Raw genomic sequence first — 22,358 nt, 5'->3', positions numbered from 1 at the left:
GGCCAGTGACAAAATCCATGGTGATCTTTTCCCATTTCCACATTGGTATGTCCAAGTTATGGACTAATCCAGCTGGTCTTTGGTGCTCAGCCTTTACTTGTTGGCAAGTGAAACATTCTGCAACATAGGTGGCAATTTCCTTCTTCATATTATTCCACCAATATATTTTCTTCAGGTCTTTATACATTTTTGTTGATCCAGGATGCATAGTATACAGAGAGTGATGTGCCTCTTTTAGAATCTTTTTCTTTATCTCTGGTATGTTAGGCACACAAACTCTAGTTCCAAACCTCAATGATCCATCTTTATGTATCATAAACTCTCCTCGTGTGCCTTCTTCCACATCTTTCTTTATCTTCAACAGTTGAGGATCATTCTGCTGGTTTGCTTTAACTTCATCTAGCAAAGAGGGTTGTATTACCATATTTGCTAATTTAACTCCAATTTGGTGGACTCTAATTTCAATTCCAGTATTCATATAAATAATGTCTCCAAATTTTGAGAGCAAACACTACTGCCGCTAACTCAAGATCATGAGTGGGATAGTTTTGTTCATAAGGCTTTAACTGCCTTGAAGCATATGCTATGACTTTTCCATTTTGCATAAGTACACATCCCAGTCCTCTTCTAGAGGCATCACTATAGATAGCAAAGCCTGTGTCTCCACTGGGTAATGTAAGTATTGGAGCAGACACTAATCGACTTTTTAGCTCTTGAAAGCTTTTCTCACACTCTTCTGACCAAATGAATTTAACTCCCTTCTGAGTAAGATGAGTTAAAGGTGAAGCAATACGAGAGAATCCTTCCACAAATTTTCTATAGTAGCCAGCCATACCAAGAAAGCTACGTATCTCCGTCACCGTAGTCGGTCTGTCCCATTTAACAATGGCTTTTACCTTTTCAGGGTCCACAGAAATCCCTTCCTTAGAGATTACATGCCCAAGAAATGCTACTTCCTCCAACCAGAATTCACATTTCTTAAGTTTCGCATACAATTGTTCTCTCTTTAATGTGTGCAACACCTGCCTCAAGTGTTCTTCATGTTCTTCTTTACTTCTTGAGTATATCAGAATATCATCAATAAATACCACAACAAACTGATCCAAGAAAGGTTTAAATACCCTGTTCATAAGATCCATAAATACTACAGGTGCATTTGTGAGCCCGAATGGTAAAACTAAAAATTCATAATGACCATAACGGGTTCGAAATGCAGTCTTTGGCACATCTTCTGGCTTGATTTTTAACTGATAGTAACCAGAACGGAGATCAATCTTGGAAAATACTTGAGCTCCTTGTAATTGATCAAATAGATCATCAATTCTCGGTAATGGGTACTTGTTCCGAATGGTTACTTTATTCAACTCACGGAAGTCAATACATAGTCTCATACTTCCATCTTTCTTCTTTACAAATAACACTGGTGCACCCCAGGGTGACACACTCGGCCGAATGAAGCCTTTATCTAAAAGTTCTTGCAGTTGCACTTTTAGCTCTCTCAATTCAGCAGGTGCCATTCGATAAGGAGCCTTAGAAATGGGACTCGTACCAGGTACTAGGTCAATTGAAAATTCAATTTCTCTATCTGGGGGCATCCCTGGAAGTTCATCTGGAAATACTTCTGGAAATTCTCGGACAATTGATATTTCTTCCCAACTTGGTTCTTCATCATCAACCATCTTAACTGAAGCCAAATAACTCATACATCCACTTCTCAGCGCTCGATATGCTTTAAGGGCTGAGATAATTTTTAAGGGTTCTTGACACTTGCCGCCCTCAAAACAAAATTCGGGTTGGCCAGGAAATTTGAATACTACTTTCTTTTCTCGACATAAAATAGAAGCATGATTTAAGGATAACCAATCCATCCCCAATATGATATCGAAATCATGCATTTCTAGCATCATTAATTCTACGGGGAGTTCCTTGTCGAGAATATAAATTTTACCCCTACAACCTTGAGTTGATACTAATATGCTACCTCCAGGTGTACTAATAAGCAATTCTTGTTGTAGGGTATCACATTGAAATTTGTTTCTCTTAACAAACTGTGCAGCAATAAAGGAATGCGATGCACCAGAATCAAATAGTACTCGAGCAGGAACTGATGCAAAAGTTAGCGTACCTGTCACCACATCCTTGTTTGCTTCTGCCTCCTTCTCAGTCAAAGAATAAACTCGGGCCTTGGCTTGAGGATACCGATTCCCACCACTGGACTGGCCAGTCTGGAAAGTATTCCGAGATGATTGCTGAAGGGGACAATTTGCTATTTTGTGATCCTTCTGGCCACATCTCAAACAAGCTCCGGTATTTCTCCAACAATTTTTCGCTTCATGCACCAGTTTGTGACAAACATCACATCTTAAAGTTTTCTGATTTGGAAATTGCTCCTCTCTGCGTCCAAAATTCTGCTTTTTGTTTCTCCGATTCTTATTTCTTCCACCGCGATTATCCTGCCAAAATCGCTTCTTTGGGTAGGAGTTGCTTGTCTCATTCTTTGGCTTTGTATCAATTTCATTTTTCTCAATTAACAAGGCCTTTTTTAGCACTTCTCCATATGTAGGGAGTTCAAATGCACTGACCGTCTTCCGAATGTCCGGTCAAAGCCCTTCCTCGAAGCGATGAGCTCTATCTTCCTCATTACCCAACAAGTGAATGGCAAATTTTGACAGATAAGTGAACTCTTCTTCATATTCAGCTACTGTCTTATCACCTTGCTCCAATTTTCGAAACTCCTGTTCTTTTTGTTTGCGAACAGTTGAAGGAAAATACTTTTCATAAAAAATCTTTTTAAACTCCTCCCATGATAAATTGTATGCTTTCTCTCCCAACGTCCTGACCTGCATTTGCCACCATCCGTAAGCGCGGTCTTTTAACATGTATACTGCATAATCAACCTTCTCCTCTTCAGGGCATTTCATGTATGTGAAGACCTTCTCTATTTCTGTGATCCAATGCTCAGCAATCATGGGATCAGTTGTTCCCTCAAAACTGGGTGGAGATAGTTTCTTGAATTCTCCCATGCCACTTCTTAATTTTGGGTGCTCCTCATTTTGACCATTTGTCCGATTATGATCAATTTGATCTTGTTGTCTGGTGACTACAGTTGTCACCGCTTGCAGCAGATCCATCAATGCATTGTTATCTATTGGATTCCCGGAAGTGGATGAACGAGAAATTCTAGATCTCATCATTTCACCTATTGTCTGATTTAGATCCCTATCTCCATTAGGAGGGGTTTGCTCATTACCTGGAGCCATATCTTCCTATAAATAATAAAATATTTTAGTCAACTATTATACAAGGAAAATTCCTAAGTCAGTCACACATATGTAAATTTAAGTAATTAGGAACTCAATCACTGCTCAACATAATATCACAAGTCAGTATTTACAAACCAAAAATATATTATTAATATTTAACTTTTTAGTTCATACACATATCTGAGTATATGGGTTTATATATACATATTTTCTACCAAAATGTCCTACATAAACCAAAAGAGTAACTATGAAAACTCATATACTGATATTACAAAATTGCCCTAACAGTTATGCTCTATTTCCCTGAAGAAGAGGAGCTGTTGGAACTAGACTTCTCCTCTGTTGGTTCAGTTTCCTCTGAGTCTTGGCTATCAACAGAATTGGACATTGGATCTGGATCTATGCCGCTAGTCCCCCATCCTTCAAGGTCAAGATCTGGACCAATGCCTAGGCTACTCGACTCACCCACAGAGGGGGCAAGTCTCTGGTCATCACTAGGAAACTGGGCTACAACGGACTCCATGTCGGAGGGGTCGGATGAAATCATAATGATTGAAGGCGATGACTCAACTAGGAGAACTTCTACCACGAGATCCTCAAGCTCAGACTCGGATGAATCGACCATAACAACTTCTACTGGTTCGACCTCCGGTGAGTCGGGGGTCATATGGTTAGCCATTATCACGTTCGGATCAGTTTCATCGGAAGTGTATCCCCAGTCTCTCAGGCTGGGTTCCCACGAGCTATCTACGGAAACCATAGGGCTGGACAGGGTAGCTGACGAACTGGAAGATGAATTGGTTCCCGCCATCCTACAAAAGGGGAACCATCCATCAGCTTACTGAAGAAAAAGGACAAAGTAAAATAAACATCTAAGCACTCCTTAGCAACCCTAAAAGGCTTTACTATAAAATATTTATATGTATACATGTATATACATATGTATTCAGACATATATATCACATAATTAATCCATACTCTAACACTCATCTAGCGCATATACTCTATGATAGCATGCCCTACAAGGTTTCTAACGTTGAAACCTAAGCTCTGATACCACCTTACTGTCACGCCCCAAAATCTGCAGAGGAAATTCATAAAATATGGGGTACGCGACAGCAGCGACCCGTGCACGAGACAAGTCTTATGCACGAGTCAAGCCTGGCAATTCATATCACATAGTTTATTCCAAAATATTTATAAACCTGCTGATGATAGAAATCAGAGCAACTATATATATATATGATCGGTACTTACAGCCCACAAGCTCACCGCTATAAGTATTTTTACAAAACAAAACAAAATATGCTGAAGGTAACATCAACAAGAAGAGGCTCTCCATATAACGCCCCTCAGCCAAAAGCTAAAACCAGAAATCGGCTAATAGGAAGCTACACCGGATCTGAAAAAAAAATTGAAAATAACGGAATGAGCTAACGCTCAGTGAGAACATTTCCCACTAGAGTTCCTACATAACTAACAAAATAGTAATAAGAATAGTTCTCAGAAATTTACAAATTTCAAGTTTTGCATGAGAAATTCACAGATAGCAGAATACGATCCAATTATCGTAATATTATCATTTTAAGCAAGAATACAATAATTATATTTCCTTTCTCATGTGCAACTGAAATAAACTGTTAATTTTCTTGGAATCAAATCCTTTTTGAATCAAGGTAAACATTAAGAAGGGAAAGAACTACTAATTTGTGCAAAATCAGAGAATTGTTGTTTTCTAAATTTCACAGTCAATTATCAGAATCTTATTTCTCGATGAGTATTTCATGAATGTAAAAGTCACCCCATAGGTCACACTAAGGCTACGAATTTTAGCCCAGTAGCAAGGGAATGCGTAAACCGCATCAGATAACAGATAAATTCCCGGGAATCGAATGCACCTAACACTGCCATAGGCTACTGGCCAAATACAGAGGGGCCGGAACAGATTTCAGAAGGGCCAATACAGAAGGGCCAAGGCCAAATACAGAAGGGCCAAGGCCAAATACAGAAGGGCCAAATAAAGGTGCATTCACCATATGGCAGGCAGAAATACAGAAGGGCCAAGGCCAAATACAGAAGGGCCAAATAAAGGTGCATTCACCATATGGCAGGCAGAACAAATCCATAGTGGACTATTTGAGGGTTTAAAAACATCGAGATCACATGTCAAATGAGAAATATTTTGCATATCAGAATTTGCAGATATTTCAAATGAAATTTACAAGGTAAAGCTCCTCATTTCTGTTAAAACAGTTCACGGATGTTTATTTTTTCTTTTATCAGATATTAAGTCACAAAAAAAATCTTTGAATCCGTTAAACTGTTGAAATACGTTCCAAATACCTCATCAAAACATTCAGATAAAACAATGTCCCCGATTATTTGAAAATTGCACGAGAGCCAAATTCAATTTTTTTTCAAATATAAAACTCATGCAATTTCATATTATAAAATACTAGTGAGAAATGAACTCACCTCTAGTGGTCACGACTTTCTCAAAATATTAGTCTCCCGAATATCAACCAGAACCTATAATGTAAGATATATGACTAATTATTAATTCAGAACAAACATATATTATAGGTAAATCAATTCATAATCTAGAGTCTAATAAACTCAAATATAATCAATAATGATTAAATTCTTCAGTCCATATGAGCTTATTGTTAATTTTAGCAATTTATCAAGATTTTATAACTCTCATATACTAGCTTTTGGACTTTCTAGTAACTTATAATAATGCAGGGGGTTATAGGGAATTATCAAGTCTAAATGTTATTGTTTATTCCTCTGATTGGACTGGTTTACAACTGAACAAAAGACATGGGCTTGATAAATATTTTTCCAGTCCTTTTTCTTTTTATTTCAACCATAACTTATATTACTAAAAGGTTTGTTTTGAAAATTTTCATGGTTCAGGGGGCTTAAAGCAATTTTCCTCCCTTTATAAAAAAAACAGCACCTGATCACCATCCTCTCCCCCTTCTTCTTCGTTTCTTTTTTTTTCTCTTTTCTTTTCTTTTTTTTTCCGTTCCTCTTTCTCCTCATCTGTTCTTTTTTTTTTCCTTCGGTTTCCTTCTCCTCTCCTCTCTCTCTCTCTCTCTCTCCTCTCTTCTCTCTCTCTCTCTTCCATCTCTCTCTCTCTCTCCTTCTCTTTCTTCTCCGCCATGGCAGCGGTGGCGATTGGCGACGGGGGGTCCGCCGGCGACCAAAACCGGCCCGACTGACAGGGGAGAGCGCCGCGAGCGGCGCAAGATCCCCCCCGCCCGCCCCCCCGCCCCCCAAAAAAAAAAACAAGGTTAGCTTATTTATTTATTTTCACTTTATTCCATGCCTCCTAACCACAGAAATTTGCAAACCCTAGATCTTTATTTCACATTCATAACCATTTAATTCTTTCACTCATTCTAATTTGATTCGATTTACTAAGATTTCTATAACAATCCTCTTCTAAATCAAGAAATTAACATGAGAAATGGTTTATACCTTTGGATTAACTTCCTCTCTTTTCCTTTCCCTTTCCACTGTCTTCTTCCTCTTCTTCTTCTTCTTTTCTTTTCATACTTTTTAATTTGGGTTCTCAGAGGGTTGGGTTGAAGAAGGTTCTCTGTGTTGTTGTTGTTTTTTTTCTGTGATTTTTCTGTGATTTTTCTCTGTTTTTCCCTGTTTTTATTCTCCCGTTAAGAGGTGCCGTCCAAATCTTCAAATGGTTTCAAGCCACAAAGCTATTAACGTGGCAGCTAAATAAGAGTTAGGGTGAAATCCCAAAATTACCCCTAATTAGTTCTTTAATCTGTCATTATATATATATATATATATATATATATATATATATATATACATACATACATATATATACACACACAAAGAAACCAATAAAATGTGTGTGTATATAATTGAGCTTAAAGTACCAACACACATAAATATAAACCTAAACTAATTTACCCAAGTTTTGATCTTCAACGAAGCTCTTCTTGGTAAACTCGCGGATGAAGCTTAAACTTGGATCTTCAACTTGAATTGCAAGGCTTCATACCACAATTCCGCCAACCTCCATTGGATATGATCATGAATGCGCAATTTCATCCATCCTCCAACATATTGTTTGTCTACAATAAATAGATAAACACAAATACTAGACAAACAATATTAGTGATAAATTATTTGTTAAACATCATCAAAACAAAGAGGCCAACAACATGTATGTGTCAAGAGTTTTGTGACACGTGTATTTATCACCACTTTTAACATATATATGTGTCGTGAGTTTTGCGACACGTTCACACATGTGTAGAAAAACGCTCTCCACACATGCTCTAACCACACTTTTGATATGTGACGCGTTCTATTTGTGCGACACAAAAATGTGTCATGTAGAGACAAAAAATATATCATAATTTACAACTTTTGTTGTAGTGTAGAAAGAAGTTTTGAGTGAAAGTAGTACATATGTTAATACATCAATTTATAAATTAGTATGGTTTTCATATATCATCCCTGAAATCATGCATATTAAAAAGATTCTTTGAACCTAAAGAAGTTGCTTGTTCTTGGCAATTGCGTATACTTGTGCATCCATCACCAATAAGTCACCTCTTTCATCTATTAAGCAGCAGTTCACGTGTAGCAGGAGAGAAGATCTCACCATCTATTGCGCTCCATCTCCTTCGCCATGAAACAAAGGTCTTCAAACTTGAGAGATATGATCAATAAATCATTGAAACAAAGATGATATAGACCCGAAAATGTTCCATCAATTTTCAAGCACTATTCAATGATTTGCACAAGTGATCCTCGTCCCATCACCGTTCTTACTGCTCCTCCTACCACCTCAATAATTCCCTCACAACACATACAATAGTATTGCCATTACTGTTCTCTTCAAGCTAATGAGGCAAATTCAGCATTAGTTACTCATGTTAAGCATCTTGTTATGTTCAAATTATTAGTAAATAATAATTTAGATGAGTTGGACGGCTAATGATCACTTGTCTTGATGTGGTATGCTCAAATTATCTAGATGGTTTCCATTACTGATGGCGCGCTTTACAAGCTCATTATTCTTGATGTGGTATGCTCAAATTATCTAGATGGTTTCCATTACTGATGGCGCGCTTTACAAGCTCATTATTAGCTGATTAGCCCTCCAACGACATTAAGATGGTTTCCATTACTGATGGCGCGCTTTACAAGCTCATTATTAGCTGATTAGCCCTCCAACGACATTATTAGTTAGCCGATTACTTCTATAGTGTTCGCCCTCAACTCCATAGCGCCCATCAACCTTCATCGACCTGGTCAATGGCGATCTTTGAGGTCTCGGACACGGTCCTTGACGGTGCATAAAGTATGGCAGATTGGTTGGCGGTCTAGCTAATGATGAGGGTATTCCTAACCTTCGTGACATCTAAGGAGCAGGGCTGGCCCTAGGGTAAGCCCACCAAGCCCCGGGGTTGGGGCAACCCAGAGCCGGGGGGTAACCATCGCGATTACATCCTTCACCCCTCAAACCGTAATAATTTTCGAAGTGAACTTTGTAAGAGGACTTTTATGCAAAAATTGTTAACTCTTATTAATACCCAAATCCCTACCCAACTCCTCCTTTATTTCCGTCAGCCTCCTCTGTTGGCCTTCTTGTTTTGATGATGGTTTACAAACAATTTACATCTAATATCGTTTGTCTAGTGTTTGTGTTTTATATTTATTCTAGGCAAACAATATGTTAGAGGATTGATGGAATTACGTCATAACGATCATATCAAATAGAGGTTGGCGGAAATAGTGGTTGAAGCTTTGCAATTCAAGTTGAAGAAGTTCAAGCTTCATCCGCATGTGTACCAAGATAGAGCTTTGTTGAAAATCACAAGCTTGGGTATAATTAGTTTAGGAGTTTATATTATGTGTGTTAAGTACTTTAAGCTCAATTATATATACACACACATTTTATTGGTTTCTCTCTATATATATGTAGTTATATATATACACACTTTAATTGTGGTTTCTATGTATATATATAGTTATATATATACATATATGTTTTGGTTTGATAGTTTTTCAAGTTTTAGTATGAAACAATTGAATACAATTGAAAATATATTTCTTGATTCATACTTTTATGCATATATATGATTTTATCAATATCAATTTTATTTAGTTTAATAAAATCATATTTATTGTTTTTGAAAAGTTTGCAAAATATGCAATTTTGTGAAAATATTTTATTCTCAGTTTTGGGACTTAACAATAATCATATACATCTTTTATTAAGTTTACAAAATCATTTTGTAATGTTTTAAAACATGGTTAAGCTAAAATATCAAAACTCATGTGTTTACATTTTCATGTTTTGGACTATTTTGTAAAATAATGATATTTTTCATTTGGGAGGTCCATTTTGAAAACCAGATTTTATTATCATATCTATAATCATTTCCTAAAGTTTTATATTTTTCTGATTTTATTTGCTATTTTTAAAAGAGGTTTGAAAATCAGATTTTTGTTTAAAACAGGCAGTGTGCATGTCTTGAGTCGACTCATGAACAGTGTTGAGTCGACTCATAAACTGTTGTGTAGTTCACATTTTATTTCTGACGAGTCGACTCATAACATCATGAGTTGACCCATCAGGTTGAGTCGACTCATGACTGTCATAAGTCGACTAACAAACTGTGCAGAAAAGTGTGTTTTGTTTCTGCTGAGTCGACCCATGTCTTCATGAGTCGACCCATGCATGATGAGTTGACTCATGAATTTTATGAGTCGACCCATAAGTTGATTTTTAGCTTGTAACGGCTAAATATGAGTGTTCGCGGGAAAAACCGTTGCTTTCTTTGTTATTGATTCCATTGTCATCTTGAGTTACAACTTTTTGAGTTACAAAAGATCCGGTCTTTTTATAAGATCCGGTTACAATGAAAATCAAAGAAAAATAAAAAGATTACAACTTTTCTCCTTCTGTGTCGAACGAATCGCGAGCTCCTGTTTTGCGGTCGCTCGCTTGTATGGGTTCTTTGCCTGTGCCGGGGTTGTTTGCCGTGGACCACCGCACGATCTAGATCCGGTCGGATATACGCAGTACGACGGGTATTATTCCACGAAGGAAATAATAGCCGGGAGGGATTGATTCACCAAGGAAACAATTTGTGAAAATATTGTATTCTTAGTTTTTAGACTTAACAATAATTAATATACATCTTTTATTAAGTCTACAAAATCATTTTGTAATGTTTCAAAACATGGTTAAGCTAAAATGTCAAAACTCATGTGTTTACATTTTCATGTTTTGGACTATTTTACAAAATAATGATATTTTTTATTTGGGAGGTCCTTTTTAAAAATCAGTTTTTGTAGCATGTTTATTATCATGTTTACAATTATTTTCCAAAGTTTTATATTTTTTTGATTTTATTTGTTATTTTTAAAAGAGGTTTGAAAATCAGATTTCTGTTAAAACAAACAGTGTGCATGTCTTGAGTCGACTCATGAACAGTGTTGAGTCGACTCATAAACTGTTGTGTAGTTTACATTTTGTTTCTGACGAGTCGACTCATAACATCATGAGTTGACCCATCAGGTTGAGTCGACTCATGTCTTTCATAAGTCGACTCACAAACTGTGCTGAAAATTATGTTTTGTTTCTGCTGAGTCGACCCATGACTTCATGAGTCGACCCATGCATGATGAGTCGACTCATGAATTTTATGAGTCGACCCATAAGTTGATTTTTAGCCTGTAACAGCTACTTATGAGTCGACTCATGAACAGTACCAAGTCGACTCATAACACTGTAATGGCTATATTTTCAGACTGTACTATTTTTGGGTTTTTGGTCTTTTTGTCTTGTTTTCTCTTGGCTTTGGGGTTCCTATAAATACCCCCACATATCCTCAGTTCTAAAGAAAATAAGAAAAAAGTTTTAAAAGAAGTTTAAGAGTTTTTAAGTGTGTTTTAAAGTTTGTTTAAGTGTGAAGAAGATTTCATAAGAGGAGATCAATTTCGGTTTGGGCTTTCAATCTTCTAATCTCTCCATCTTGTTTTTCAGAGAAGAATTTCTAAACTCAATACTAGCTTTATATTAATTATTTGTTGTTTATCATTTTCATTAAGCTAGGGTTTACATTGAGTTTATGATTGATTTTCTCATTGCTTACACACACAACCATTGAGCTTATTGTATTTGCATACATTGTATAATTGGGTTGTGGGGAGTTATAATAATTAAGAGTGAGCTTAATTGAGTTCTCATCTATTATAGAGGATAAATTTGTATTTGTGAACCTTAATTGTGTAGATCACTTTGTAATACACTTGTACACCGAGAGGAGTGTGTGGTGAGAGACGGGGTCGTCCCAAGAGGAGTGCAGTAGGTGGTAATGCTTAAAGAGAGATTGTAATTCCTAACACTTGAGGGAGACACGAACTAGAGACCAATACTTAAGAGGGTGTAAAGTGGGATTGTAAGAGTGTGAGATTGTAAAGTTTTCGGTTAGCTAGAAAACCGAGTATGAGGTATAAACGTTATTCGGGTGAGCGTAGAAAACCCGATTGTGATAGTAGATTTCTCCCCGGAGTGGGGAACGGAGACGTAGGACGGAAGGTCCGAACTCTATGATCATATTGTGTGTTTGCATTGTTTATATTGCCCTATCATAATTATGTCTTTAGTTTAGATTGTTTACCATTGTCTTGTTTATATATCCTTGCATATATTTCATTATATAGGATATATCTCTTCATTTGTATTTCATATTCTTGCTCATAACATATTATATATCTATCTTGTAAGAATAATTTATTAATAAGTTTTAATTGGTATAAAATCAGATTAGATTAGCATAAGCCCCTAATCACCCCCCTCCCCACCTCTAGGGTCTAACATCCTCTCCTCCTTCTCGTCTCTGTTTCGCCGCTCACAAAAAAAAGAAAAAAAACGGAGAGAATATGAATCGACAGAGACACCGCTCTGTTTCGCCGTCTCTGTTTCGTCAGCTTCCAACTCCTCATTCCCGTCTCTACTCTCATCCTTCGGACCACCCTGCTGACTCCTCCCCCGACAGTCCGATCCAGTCACCTAAAGGATGGAGAGAATCTGAATCGACTTATCGATGTCGATGGTCGATCGGTCCATCAAAGAAACACAATCAGGTAATTTTTTTAAATAATAATTTTAGGGTTTTTTTGGACGGAAATTTGAGGTTTTGATGTTTTGTAATGAAATTAAGATTTCTAATTTTGAATCTTGGCTGAATATTAGTTGATGGCTGAATGTAAGGTTTTGATGTTTGGGCGGTTTCGTCTAGGTTTTTGTTTTGAAACTGGAAATTAGATTTGATTTAGCTATTTGGGTGGCATAGTTATGCCTTCTGACTAGTTTCTCACGGTCTCCATAAGTTTAAAAGAATCTTATCAAAGTTGAAAGATAGAAAGAGGAAATAATACTTACTTGTTAAAAAGTTCATCTCCCTTCTAGTCATCTAAAACTCAAAAATCCTAATGGACGATAATCTGATATATTTCTATTTGGTTTTAATTATAATCTCAATTTAACTTTGATTTGATGACATTCATAATATTGAATTGCTAACTAGATTAATTGTTTGATTATTTTAATAATAATAATAATATTGCTAAGTCTTCGTTCTAGCATCAGTTTAGTTGATTGTTATGATTTCATATATGTTATCTTCTCACTACCATGTCACATGATTGATTGAATGGATTGGCAATGATATCAATTGAAAATAAATACTTCAAGAAACTTAAGTATGATGACTTAATTGAAGAATTCCCTTCAAAAAATTCAAGGAGAAGTGTTTTTCTTTGAATTAAATTGTAGCACAAATGTAATTTTTTCTTATATAAATATTAATTTTGCAAGAGAATATTATCAGTTTGAGCCCAATATAGAACGCTAAATGGTATTATATGTATTAATTTTTATCGTTATTGCTCGTACTAAATTTTTAATATAAGGGGCAACCAAAATTAGATTGGATTAGGGCAACCCAAACCTCGGGGCCGGCCCTGCTAAGGAGATCTCGACTAAGATTTGATATCGGTGTTTTTGGCTTTATTCTGGCTTAATATACAAAGAAGATAACAATATTGTTACTGATGATAGAAGCTCAAAGGTTAGGGGTATTAATTTCAAATTAATTGAGATTTTAAGAGGATATGCATTATTGCTGAGGTTATGGTGGTGATTAAATGATTATTAGTTGTTGTGCGCAGCGGAAATTTCGGCAGAGTTTCTGGTGCACAATAAGAGAGAAAGATCGATAAGAATTCTTATTTCTCAAAGGGAACAAGAATCTGAAGCCTAATATCCCATCAAAGTTGGATATTTGCTCTTCCTCTCGTCAGCTCTAGGACTGCGTGTCGAGGGATCCTAAAAACTATTATAATGGCCACAAACTCAAACAATCAATTTTTACGTGGTTCGGCAAACTGCCTACGTCCACGGGGCAAGGAGGGGGGAGATCTACTATTAGAGGAGAGATAATACAACTAGGGTTTACAATCACTCAATCTAAACCCTCACACAATTATCTCTCTCAAAAGCACAAAAGAACTCTTTGCACGCTGTCCTAAAAAACCGCTGCCAACACTTTTCTACTTTGCTTCTGTAGCCACCAAAAGACTCTCTCTCTTCTGCGATTTTTCTCCAAAGCCGCTAAAGCTCCTTTGCCTTTCTCCCAGCCGCCACAAAATTTCATGCCCTCTTTGCTGCAGCCACCCCTAGGTTACAAATCCAATTATATAGCTGCAAATTGGGCCGCACTTCATTCGCACCCACGAACGAAACCGAACACGAACGAACGAAAAAAAAACCGCAACCGCCTCTGCCAAACTTCACGTGGGTGGCCCCCACTTCATTCACAATTCTCCACCTCGGTGAAGTTTTCCCAAAACTGAGCCGACACCGACCAAACCAAATGTCTCACTTGTTGTGTCCAGTACACCGTGAAATAATTCACGATAACAGACTCAATCCATAACAAGTCGAGAACCCAAATGAGAATGCAAACACTCTCCAAATGTCAGTATCAACTCACCAAATCGATCTCACCCCCATCAACATCCAACCCAGCTGTATCATAATGACTGCCTACGTATCCTCTTGCCCAAGGAATCAAGCCGAACGTAGTTCACCCAAATGGCCTCCAAAGGCCTCAATCCACTAGAAGAGTTCGCAACCCTTCTCCAATATCATCAACTCTACGGCTGATAGCACCTCCAATGGCCTCAAACACCTCCACCTGAGGTGAACCAATGGTCATATCCAAACTGTATTTATCAGCTGTACTCGAATCAAAACCCAACTCATCATCTGCATCTGAATCCAAATGACTTCCACGCTGTGTCACCTTAGCTGGAATCCTAACCAATGCAGAATGACCTGGAGTATGTGGGAAAATCCCCACCCAATGTGGAGTAGCATCAATCTCCACCCGCTGTGATACCTCTAAGGTCTCTCCAAAACTCTCCACCTGCTGAGAGTCAATTAGCTCCCTCATCGAAGCCTCAACCAAAGTGACACTACCAGACCTATCTTCCAATGGAGTTTTACCCCCAATCACAGCAGTTGACAACTCTTTAATAGGATGACCCAAATTTGTCGAAGCATCTGTCCAGAAACTCTTCTGCAAACTATTGCTTGACAACAAACACCGATCCTCCTCCAGTAAGGCACGGTTCTCCAAATTTGTCACTCTATCTAGTTGTCCCAAGATTTCCTTTCCAACGAAGTGTCTCAAAATGTTGTGAGCTCAGCTCCAATACAGAAATAGGTCCATCTTGTACCTCCCACCAGAATGGAGTACCTTCACCTTTCTGTCTATTACACACTTCTTCAATCTGTTGGATACTACTAGGACTTTCTCCAAAGGGGATTTGGTTGTAACCCAAACACACCTAGAACAGCCACCAACAAAGGAAACCAAACGCCTATTACCTCCCAATGATGCTCCCATGGAAGGCCCCCAAACATCCACGTGAACTCCTCCAGAACGACCCTTAACTTGGTGAATAAAGGTGTCAAACTTCACCTTGGTCTTCTTGCTCACATCAACATGTTCACTGGACTTTAAATTGCAGGTCTTTACACCCTCTTTCAATCTATGCGAGGAATCAATACTGGAATGGCCAAACCCCAAATGCCGCAGTCTAGTCGAATCAACAGAAGTCGTCAGCTCTCTACCTGCCACTATACCTCTAGTCAAGTAATACAGGTTATTTCTCCTGACGCCCTTCATCAAAATACAAGAGTCTCTCGCAATCTCGAGAACCATGTCCTCAACACGAACCTTCAGACCCTCTCCAACCAAAGCTCCAATCGAGATCAAGTTCTTCCTTAAAGAAGGAACATAACATATCTCACATCATTTAACTCCCTAACAGTCCCGTCAAACATTTTGATGCGAATTCTTCCTATCCCAATGATCTAGCATGCACGGTTATCAGCCATGTATACCATACCACTATCCACCAGCTTCTCAAAACTGGAGAACCATTCCCTTCTAGGGCACACATGATAGGTCGCACCACTATCCAACATCTATTCAGATTCCTCCGAATAGCTATCTGTAGGACTGATAGAAATTGAATAAATAGAAGAGTCAGAATTATTACCATCCGATACGATATTTGCTTCTGATGATGGCTGCTTCCCTTTTCCCTTCTGCTTATTCTTCATCCATTCGTCGAGCTTTGGGCAGTCTTTCTTTCAATGACCAGTCTCCTTGCACCAAGCACACTGATCTTTTCCAATTGTAGGATGCCCTACTCTAGACTGTGACTTCCAATTCTTCCGGTTTGGATTCTTCCCTCTTGCGACCAACGCCTCTGCTACCGACTCAGTCGAATTCTCCTTATCCTTCTTCCGAAGCTGATAATTCACCAATGCAGCAGTGACCTCACTATACGAAAGGGATGCCTTCCCATTAATAAGAGTAAGGACGAATGTCTCATATTCCTCGTCGGGCAAGGAACTCAATAGCAACAACGCATTGTCCTCATCTTCAATTATAACATCCACGTTCGCCAAATCCGCAAGAAGCTTTGTATAGTAGTTCATGTGATCTCTAATGGAGGTTCCCTTCTTCAACTGGAAATGATAAAGTCTCCTCTTCAAATGCAAGTGGTTCTCAACACTCTTTGTCAGATACTTACTTTCGAGAATCTCCCAAATCTTCTTTGCAGAAGTCTCATTCATCACATCATATTTTAGATCTTGAGTCAAACAAGATCTAATCACACCACATGCCGTTCGATTCATCTTCTTCCAAACCTTCTCTTCAATCTCATCTGGCTTTCCATCTAACTCCAAAGTATCCTCCAAATTCTGCGCGTTCAGCGCATCCAAAACCTCGCATCTCCATAATCCAAAGTTGTTTGTGCCATTAAATTTCTCCACATCTATCTTCATAGAGTGGATATTCAAACTCTGAATGGTCTTCGCGCTAGAAGCACCACCCTCGACAACCGAAGTACCTTCTTTCCCCGACATCTTACGCACCAACGAACGAAGAATAAATCCAAAACTAAAAAGCTAGAGGCTTTACCAAAAAAGATCTCACCTTTATCACCAACGAAGCCCTAGACGAGCCTCCAAATTGATCTACTCCTCCAAATAGCCCAAGCGTAGCCCGATCTCTGATACCACTTGTTGTGCGCAGCGGAAATTTCGGCAGAGTTTCTGGTGCACAATAAGAGAGAAAGATCGATAAGAATTCTTGTTTCTCAAAGGGAACAAGAATCTGAAGCCTAATATCCCATCAAAGTGGGATATTTGCTCTTCCTCTCGTCAGCTCTAGGACTGCGCGTCGAGGGATCCTAAAAACTATTACAATGGCCACAAACTCAAACAATTAATTTTTACGTGGTTCGGCAAACTACCTACGTCCATGGGGCAAGGAGGGGGGAGATCCACTATTAGAGGAGAGATAATACAATTAGGGTTTACAATCACTCAATCTAAACCCTCACACAATTATCTCTCTCTAAAGCACAAAAGAACTCTTTGCACGCTGTCCCAAAAAACCGCTGCCAACACTTTTCTACTTTGCTTCTGTAGCCACCAAAAGACTCTCTCTCTTCTGCGATTTTTCTCCAAAGCCGCTAAAGCTCCTTTGCCTTTCTCCCAGCCGCCACAAAATTTTGTGCCCTCTTTGATGCAGCCACCCCTAGGTTACAAATCTAATTATATAGCTGCAAATTAGGCCGCACTTCATTCGCACCCACGAACGAAACCGAACACGAACGAACAAAAAAAAAACCGCAACTGCCTCTGCCAAACTTCACGTGGGTGGCCCCCACTTCATTCACATTAGTGTGTATTCAGCATGAAGGAACAAGTGGTGGTGAGGTTATGATGGTGATGAGTGTTCAATGGGGATGTTGTATTCATGTATGCGTGTATGTATGGATATGGATTTGGATATGCTAGAGGGGGTAATTATTGTGAAAACGGTGAAGGAATTGAGGAAGGGATTGAGAAAAACGTGACGAATAAGCAAAACAGGCTCCACCACACCCTAGTGTGACAGAATCTGTCATGTTTACCATGAGTGTGGTGTGTGCCACATCAGGGTGTGGCAGACTCATTTTTAGAATCCTAATCAGTTTGGGATTGTGCTTTGTTATAAATAGAGACACGTTTTTTAGGTTTCTTTGGCTTTGTTTAAGGCTTTGATTGGGCTTTGATTAATCATTGATTAGGGGATATTTGGAGCACAAAAAGAGTGAAAACCCCATCCCCCCTTGCCCCATGGACGTAGGCAACTTGCCGAACCACGTTAAAGTTGGTGTTTTGTTTGTGCATTGATTTTGGTTGGTTTTGGCCCTCTTTGATCGGCGTTTGGTTTGGTTCCTCGACACGATTTTCAACAACAATTGGTATTAGAGCACAACAATTGGTATCAGAGCTCGGGCTATACTTGGTCTATTTGGAGGAGTAGATCGATTTGGGAAGCTCGTCTAGGGTTTCAGTTGGTGAGAAAGGTGGGATCTTTTTGGTAAAGCTTCTTTTTTTCTTAGTTTTAGATCTATTTTTCGTTTGTTTCCGCACTGGTTGTTGGTGTGTTGAGGATTATGGCCGAGAAAAAGGGAGTTAAGGGTGGTTCTTTAGGTGTGAAGGCTATCCAAAATTTGAGTATCCACTCGATGAAGATTGACGTGGAGAAGTTCAATGGCACTAACAATTTTGAACTGTGGCGATGCGAAGTCTTGGATGCACTCAATGCGCAGAATTTGGAAGATACGTTGGAGTTGGACGGGAAACCGGACAACGTTGATGAGAAGGTTTGGAAAGAGATGAATCGGACAGCGTGTGGTGTGATTAGGTCTTGTCTCACTCAAGATCTAAAATATGATGTGATGAGTGGTGTGATTAGGTCTTGTCTCACTCAAGATCTAAAATATGATGTGATGAATGAGACTTCAGCTAAGAAGATTTAGGAAGCCCTAGAGAGCAAGTACTTGACGAAGAGCGTCGAAAACCGCTTGCATTTGAAGAGGAGGCTTTATCTCTTCCAATTGAAGAATAGGACATCCATTAGTGATCACATGATTCACTACACGAAGCTTATTGCAGATTTGGCGAATATAGATGTCATTGTTGAAGATGAGGATAAGACGTTGCTATTGTTGAGTTCCTTACCCGACGAGAAATATGAGACGTTTGTCTTTACTCTTATTAATGGGAAGGCATCTCTTTCATATAGTGAGGTCATCGCTGCATTAGTGAATTACCAACTTAGGAAGAAGGACAATGAGACTTCTATTAAGCCGGTAGCAGGGGTATTGGTTGCAAGAGCAAAGGGTCCAAACCGAGGTAGAAGGTCACAGTCTAGAGGGGCACATCTTGGAATTCGTAGGAATCAATGTGCTTTTTATAAAGAAGATGGACATTGGAAAGCTGAATGCCCAAAGTTAAATGATCAAGCCGGGAAGAATAAGGGGAAAGCTATTCAGGCTTCAGAGGTAGCTGAATGCCCAAAGTTAAATGATCAAGCCGGGAAGAATAAGGGGAAAGCTATTCAGGCTTCAGAGGTAAATGTTGTCAAGGCTAGTGGCAGCGATTCAGATTCAGATTCTTCGGGCTACTCATTATCTGCACTGTCGTCAGTTTGTGTTACCTACTCTACAAAGTGGATGTTGGACTCGGGTACTACATACCACATTTTCCCTAAGAGGGATTGGTTCTCTAGCTTTCAGGAGTTGGAAAGAGGGAATTTCGTGTTCATAGGTAATGATCATGAATGCCCTATTGGTGGTATTGACACCGTTCGGATTAGGATGAGTAACGGATTGATTCAGGAGTTGGTTGGAGTGATGTTCGTTCCTCAGTTGAAGAAGAACATCATTTTACTTGGAGCTTTGGAGGCAGCAGGCAATAGGGTGACCTTGGTGGATGCACGTTTGAAGGTCACATTGGGGTCCATGATTGTGATGAAGGGTGTCAGAAGGAGCAATTTGTATTATTTGCTTAGAAGCACGATGATTGATAGGAAGCTGACGACTTTATCAGATTCGGCTAGACTGTGGCGTTGTTTGATGCTGGGTTATTTGATTGGTAATGCCGTGCATAGGTTGTTGATAAGTGTTTTGACCTGCAGATGGAAGTCCTTTGAGCACATTGGGATGAGCAAGACCGTGGTGGAGTTAGGCACTTCTATCCATCGAGCGAGGGGTCTTTTAGAAGGTGTTTAGTCAGGCATTTGGGGGCCTTCCAAGGAGGCATCATTGGGAGGTAATCGTTTTGTAGTTTTCGCAGTTGGTGATTATTCTAGGCATTATTGGGTCACGACCAGTTCCCGTTGGTGTAAAGTCCTAGAAGTCAATAACAATTGGAAGAAGTGTATTGATAGAAAGGTAACTCGTTGTTCTAGCTTTGGTAGGGGTCCTTTCTTGCGTTTGTGCCGAGCTCATGGCAACTTGAAACACTTTATTGATGTGGAAACTTTGGGGCGACGAGATGAGATGACAGTTTCGATTGGTCGTTCCTTTCTGGAGGAGGATTGGCGTTGGTTGTCGAGCATTGGTTCTGGTTCTGGAGTTTCGACATATTTGAGTCATCTTAGTCATAGGTTGCCAACTGCTGCATTAGGAGTTATTGGATCTGGTGGAGCTGCTTCAGATTTTGGTTGGCGTCGGATATTTGGTTACTCAGCATTTGGTCACATCGAGAATGTGAGATTTGATCTGATTGCGCGTTTGGGATTCGGAGGCTCATTTGAATGTCACTTTTGACTCTCCGCAGGTGGAGAGTGTTGATCAGGTCATTTGGATATCGCAGCAGGTGGAGGGTGATGCTATTTCACGTTGGGTGGAACTTATTTCACATACTCCAGATCATACTCCGTCATTTGGGATTCCAGCTGAGGTGGCACAGGTTGGGGATTATTTGATTTCGGATGCAGATGATGGATTGGTTTTGGATTCGGTTGCAGCTGGTGGACATGATTTGGATACGGCCATTGGTTCACCTCAGATGGAGGCGTTTGATTTGTATTAGTTTGGGGCCGCTATCAGTTGCAGATCCGTTGGTGATATTGGGGAAGAGTTACAAACTTTTCTATTTAATTGAGGGCCTTTGGAGGCCGTTTTGGTGAACTACGTGAAGGTTTAATTCCTTAGGCAAGAGGATACGTAGGCAGTCATTTATGATGCAACCGATTTGGTGAGTAGACATCGACATTTGGAGAGTGTTCACATTCTCATTTGGGTCTCGACTTGTTGTGAATTGAGTCCGTTGTCGTGAAGGGTTTCCACGACGTCCTGGACGTAACAAGTGGGACATTTGGTTTGGTTGGTGTCGGCTCAGATTTAAAAAAACTTCGCCGAGGTGGAGAATTATGAAAACGGCGAAAGAATTGAGAAAGGAATTGAGAAAAACATGAAGAATGAGCAAAACAGGCTCCACCACACCCTGGTGTGGTAAAATCTGTCATGTTTGCCATGGGTGTGGTGTGTGCCACACCAGGGTGTGGCAGACTCATTTTTAGAATCCCAATCAGTTTGGGATTGTGTTTTTTTATAAATAGAGACACGTTTTTTAGGGTTTCTTTGGCTTTGTTTAAGGCTTTGATTGAGCTTTGATTAAGCATTAATTAGGGGATATTTGGAGCACAAAAAGAGTGAAAACATCATCCCCCCTTGCCCCGTGGACGTAGGCAACTTGCCGAACCACGTTAAAGTTGGTGTTTTGTTTGTGCATTGATTTTGGTTGGTTTTGGCCCTTTGATCGGCGTTTGGTTTGGTTCCTCGACACGGTTTTCAACAACAATTGGTATTAGACAACAACAATTATTATATTATATATGTGTGCATGTATGTATGTACGGATGTGTTAAAGGATATTTTGAGGAAAAAATGTTTTAACATTCTACAAACTTTTATAAGTGTATAAGATTTAAACTTTGATGTACGTAGCATGGCAATACTACAGCAGTTCACAAGCATTTATCCTTGTGTGCACCTTTAATTCATCTTTGAATTTTTCGTCATGTCATGTGTTAGTTGTGAATAAATTAGGTAAGCATTTAATTTGGCAAATTAAAGACCAAAAGTTTGGGGAAGTAATTTTTATTTTTAATGTTCTCATTGAATGCACTGTGACCATCTGACTGTACGAAATTGGGCATTACTATATATCGGCATTAATGTGCAGAATAAGGGATTGGCTTGCCAATAGAATCCATAATAGAAGTCATAAGTATAGTAGATGAAATAAAGAGCACAAACATTCTCATCACATGTCTGTCTATGTTGGCTAAAACTTGAGCAGTAAATTGTTGGGAAGTTGAAACTTTTACGTATGAATTTGCACTTCAAAGTCCAAAGTCTGGCATGTTCCTGAAATATAGGGAATCTCTTTCAAATAAGCTTGTGATCAATTATCTGATGCAAGTATTTCGATAGTGAAATAGTCATGGAATCACAGCAGAAGGGCAACAACAAAGTTAGTTATTTAGAACTTATGTATATTATAAGTATATGAGTACAAGATTAGCACCACTCACCCAAAATACTCAAATACCACTTATTATACACGTCTCATACTTAGCTACAAGTAATTCCTTGGTGGTGATCTTA

The 22,358-nt window shown here is 38.9% G+C and overlaps 2 protein-coding genes across 2 annotated transcripts in view; both read right to left on the bottom strand.

Annotated features, from left to right (window-relative positions):
* LOC109846998 lies at window positions 2,601-3,260 on the bottom strand. The gene has a single exon (XM_020416239.1). The coding sequence runs from the start codon at window positions 3,258-3,260 to the stop codon at window positions 2,601-2,603; it is 660 nt and encodes a 219-aa protein (XP_020271828.1).
* LOC109846997 (keratin, type I cytoskeletal 9-like) overlaps window positions 3,559-22,358 on the bottom strand; it is a 20,010-nt gene continuing 1,210 nt past the window's right edge. Inside the window, exon 2 of the mRNA XM_020416238.1 lies at window positions 3,559-4,075. Coding sequence (XP_020271827.1) covers window positions 3,559-4,075 — 517 coding nt within the window. The remainder of the gene's footprint in view (window positions 4,076-22,358) is intronic.

This window comes from Asparagus officinalis, chromosome 7, assembly GCF_001876935.1.
Source record: "Asparagus officinalis chromosome 7, Aspof.V1, whole genome shotgun sequence".
In the NCBI taxonomy this organism is placed as follows: Eukaryota; Viridiplantae; Streptophyta; class Magnoliopsida; order Asparagales; family Asparagaceae; genus Asparagus; species Asparagus officinalis.
This window is presented reverse-complemented; position numbering and strand designations above follow the sequence as displayed.

Coding starts and splice junctions, on each gene's coding strand:
- LOC109846998 (XM_020416239.1), bottom strand. CDS start 3,260: ATGGCTCCAGGTAATGAGCAAACCCCTCCTAATGGAGATAGGGATCTA.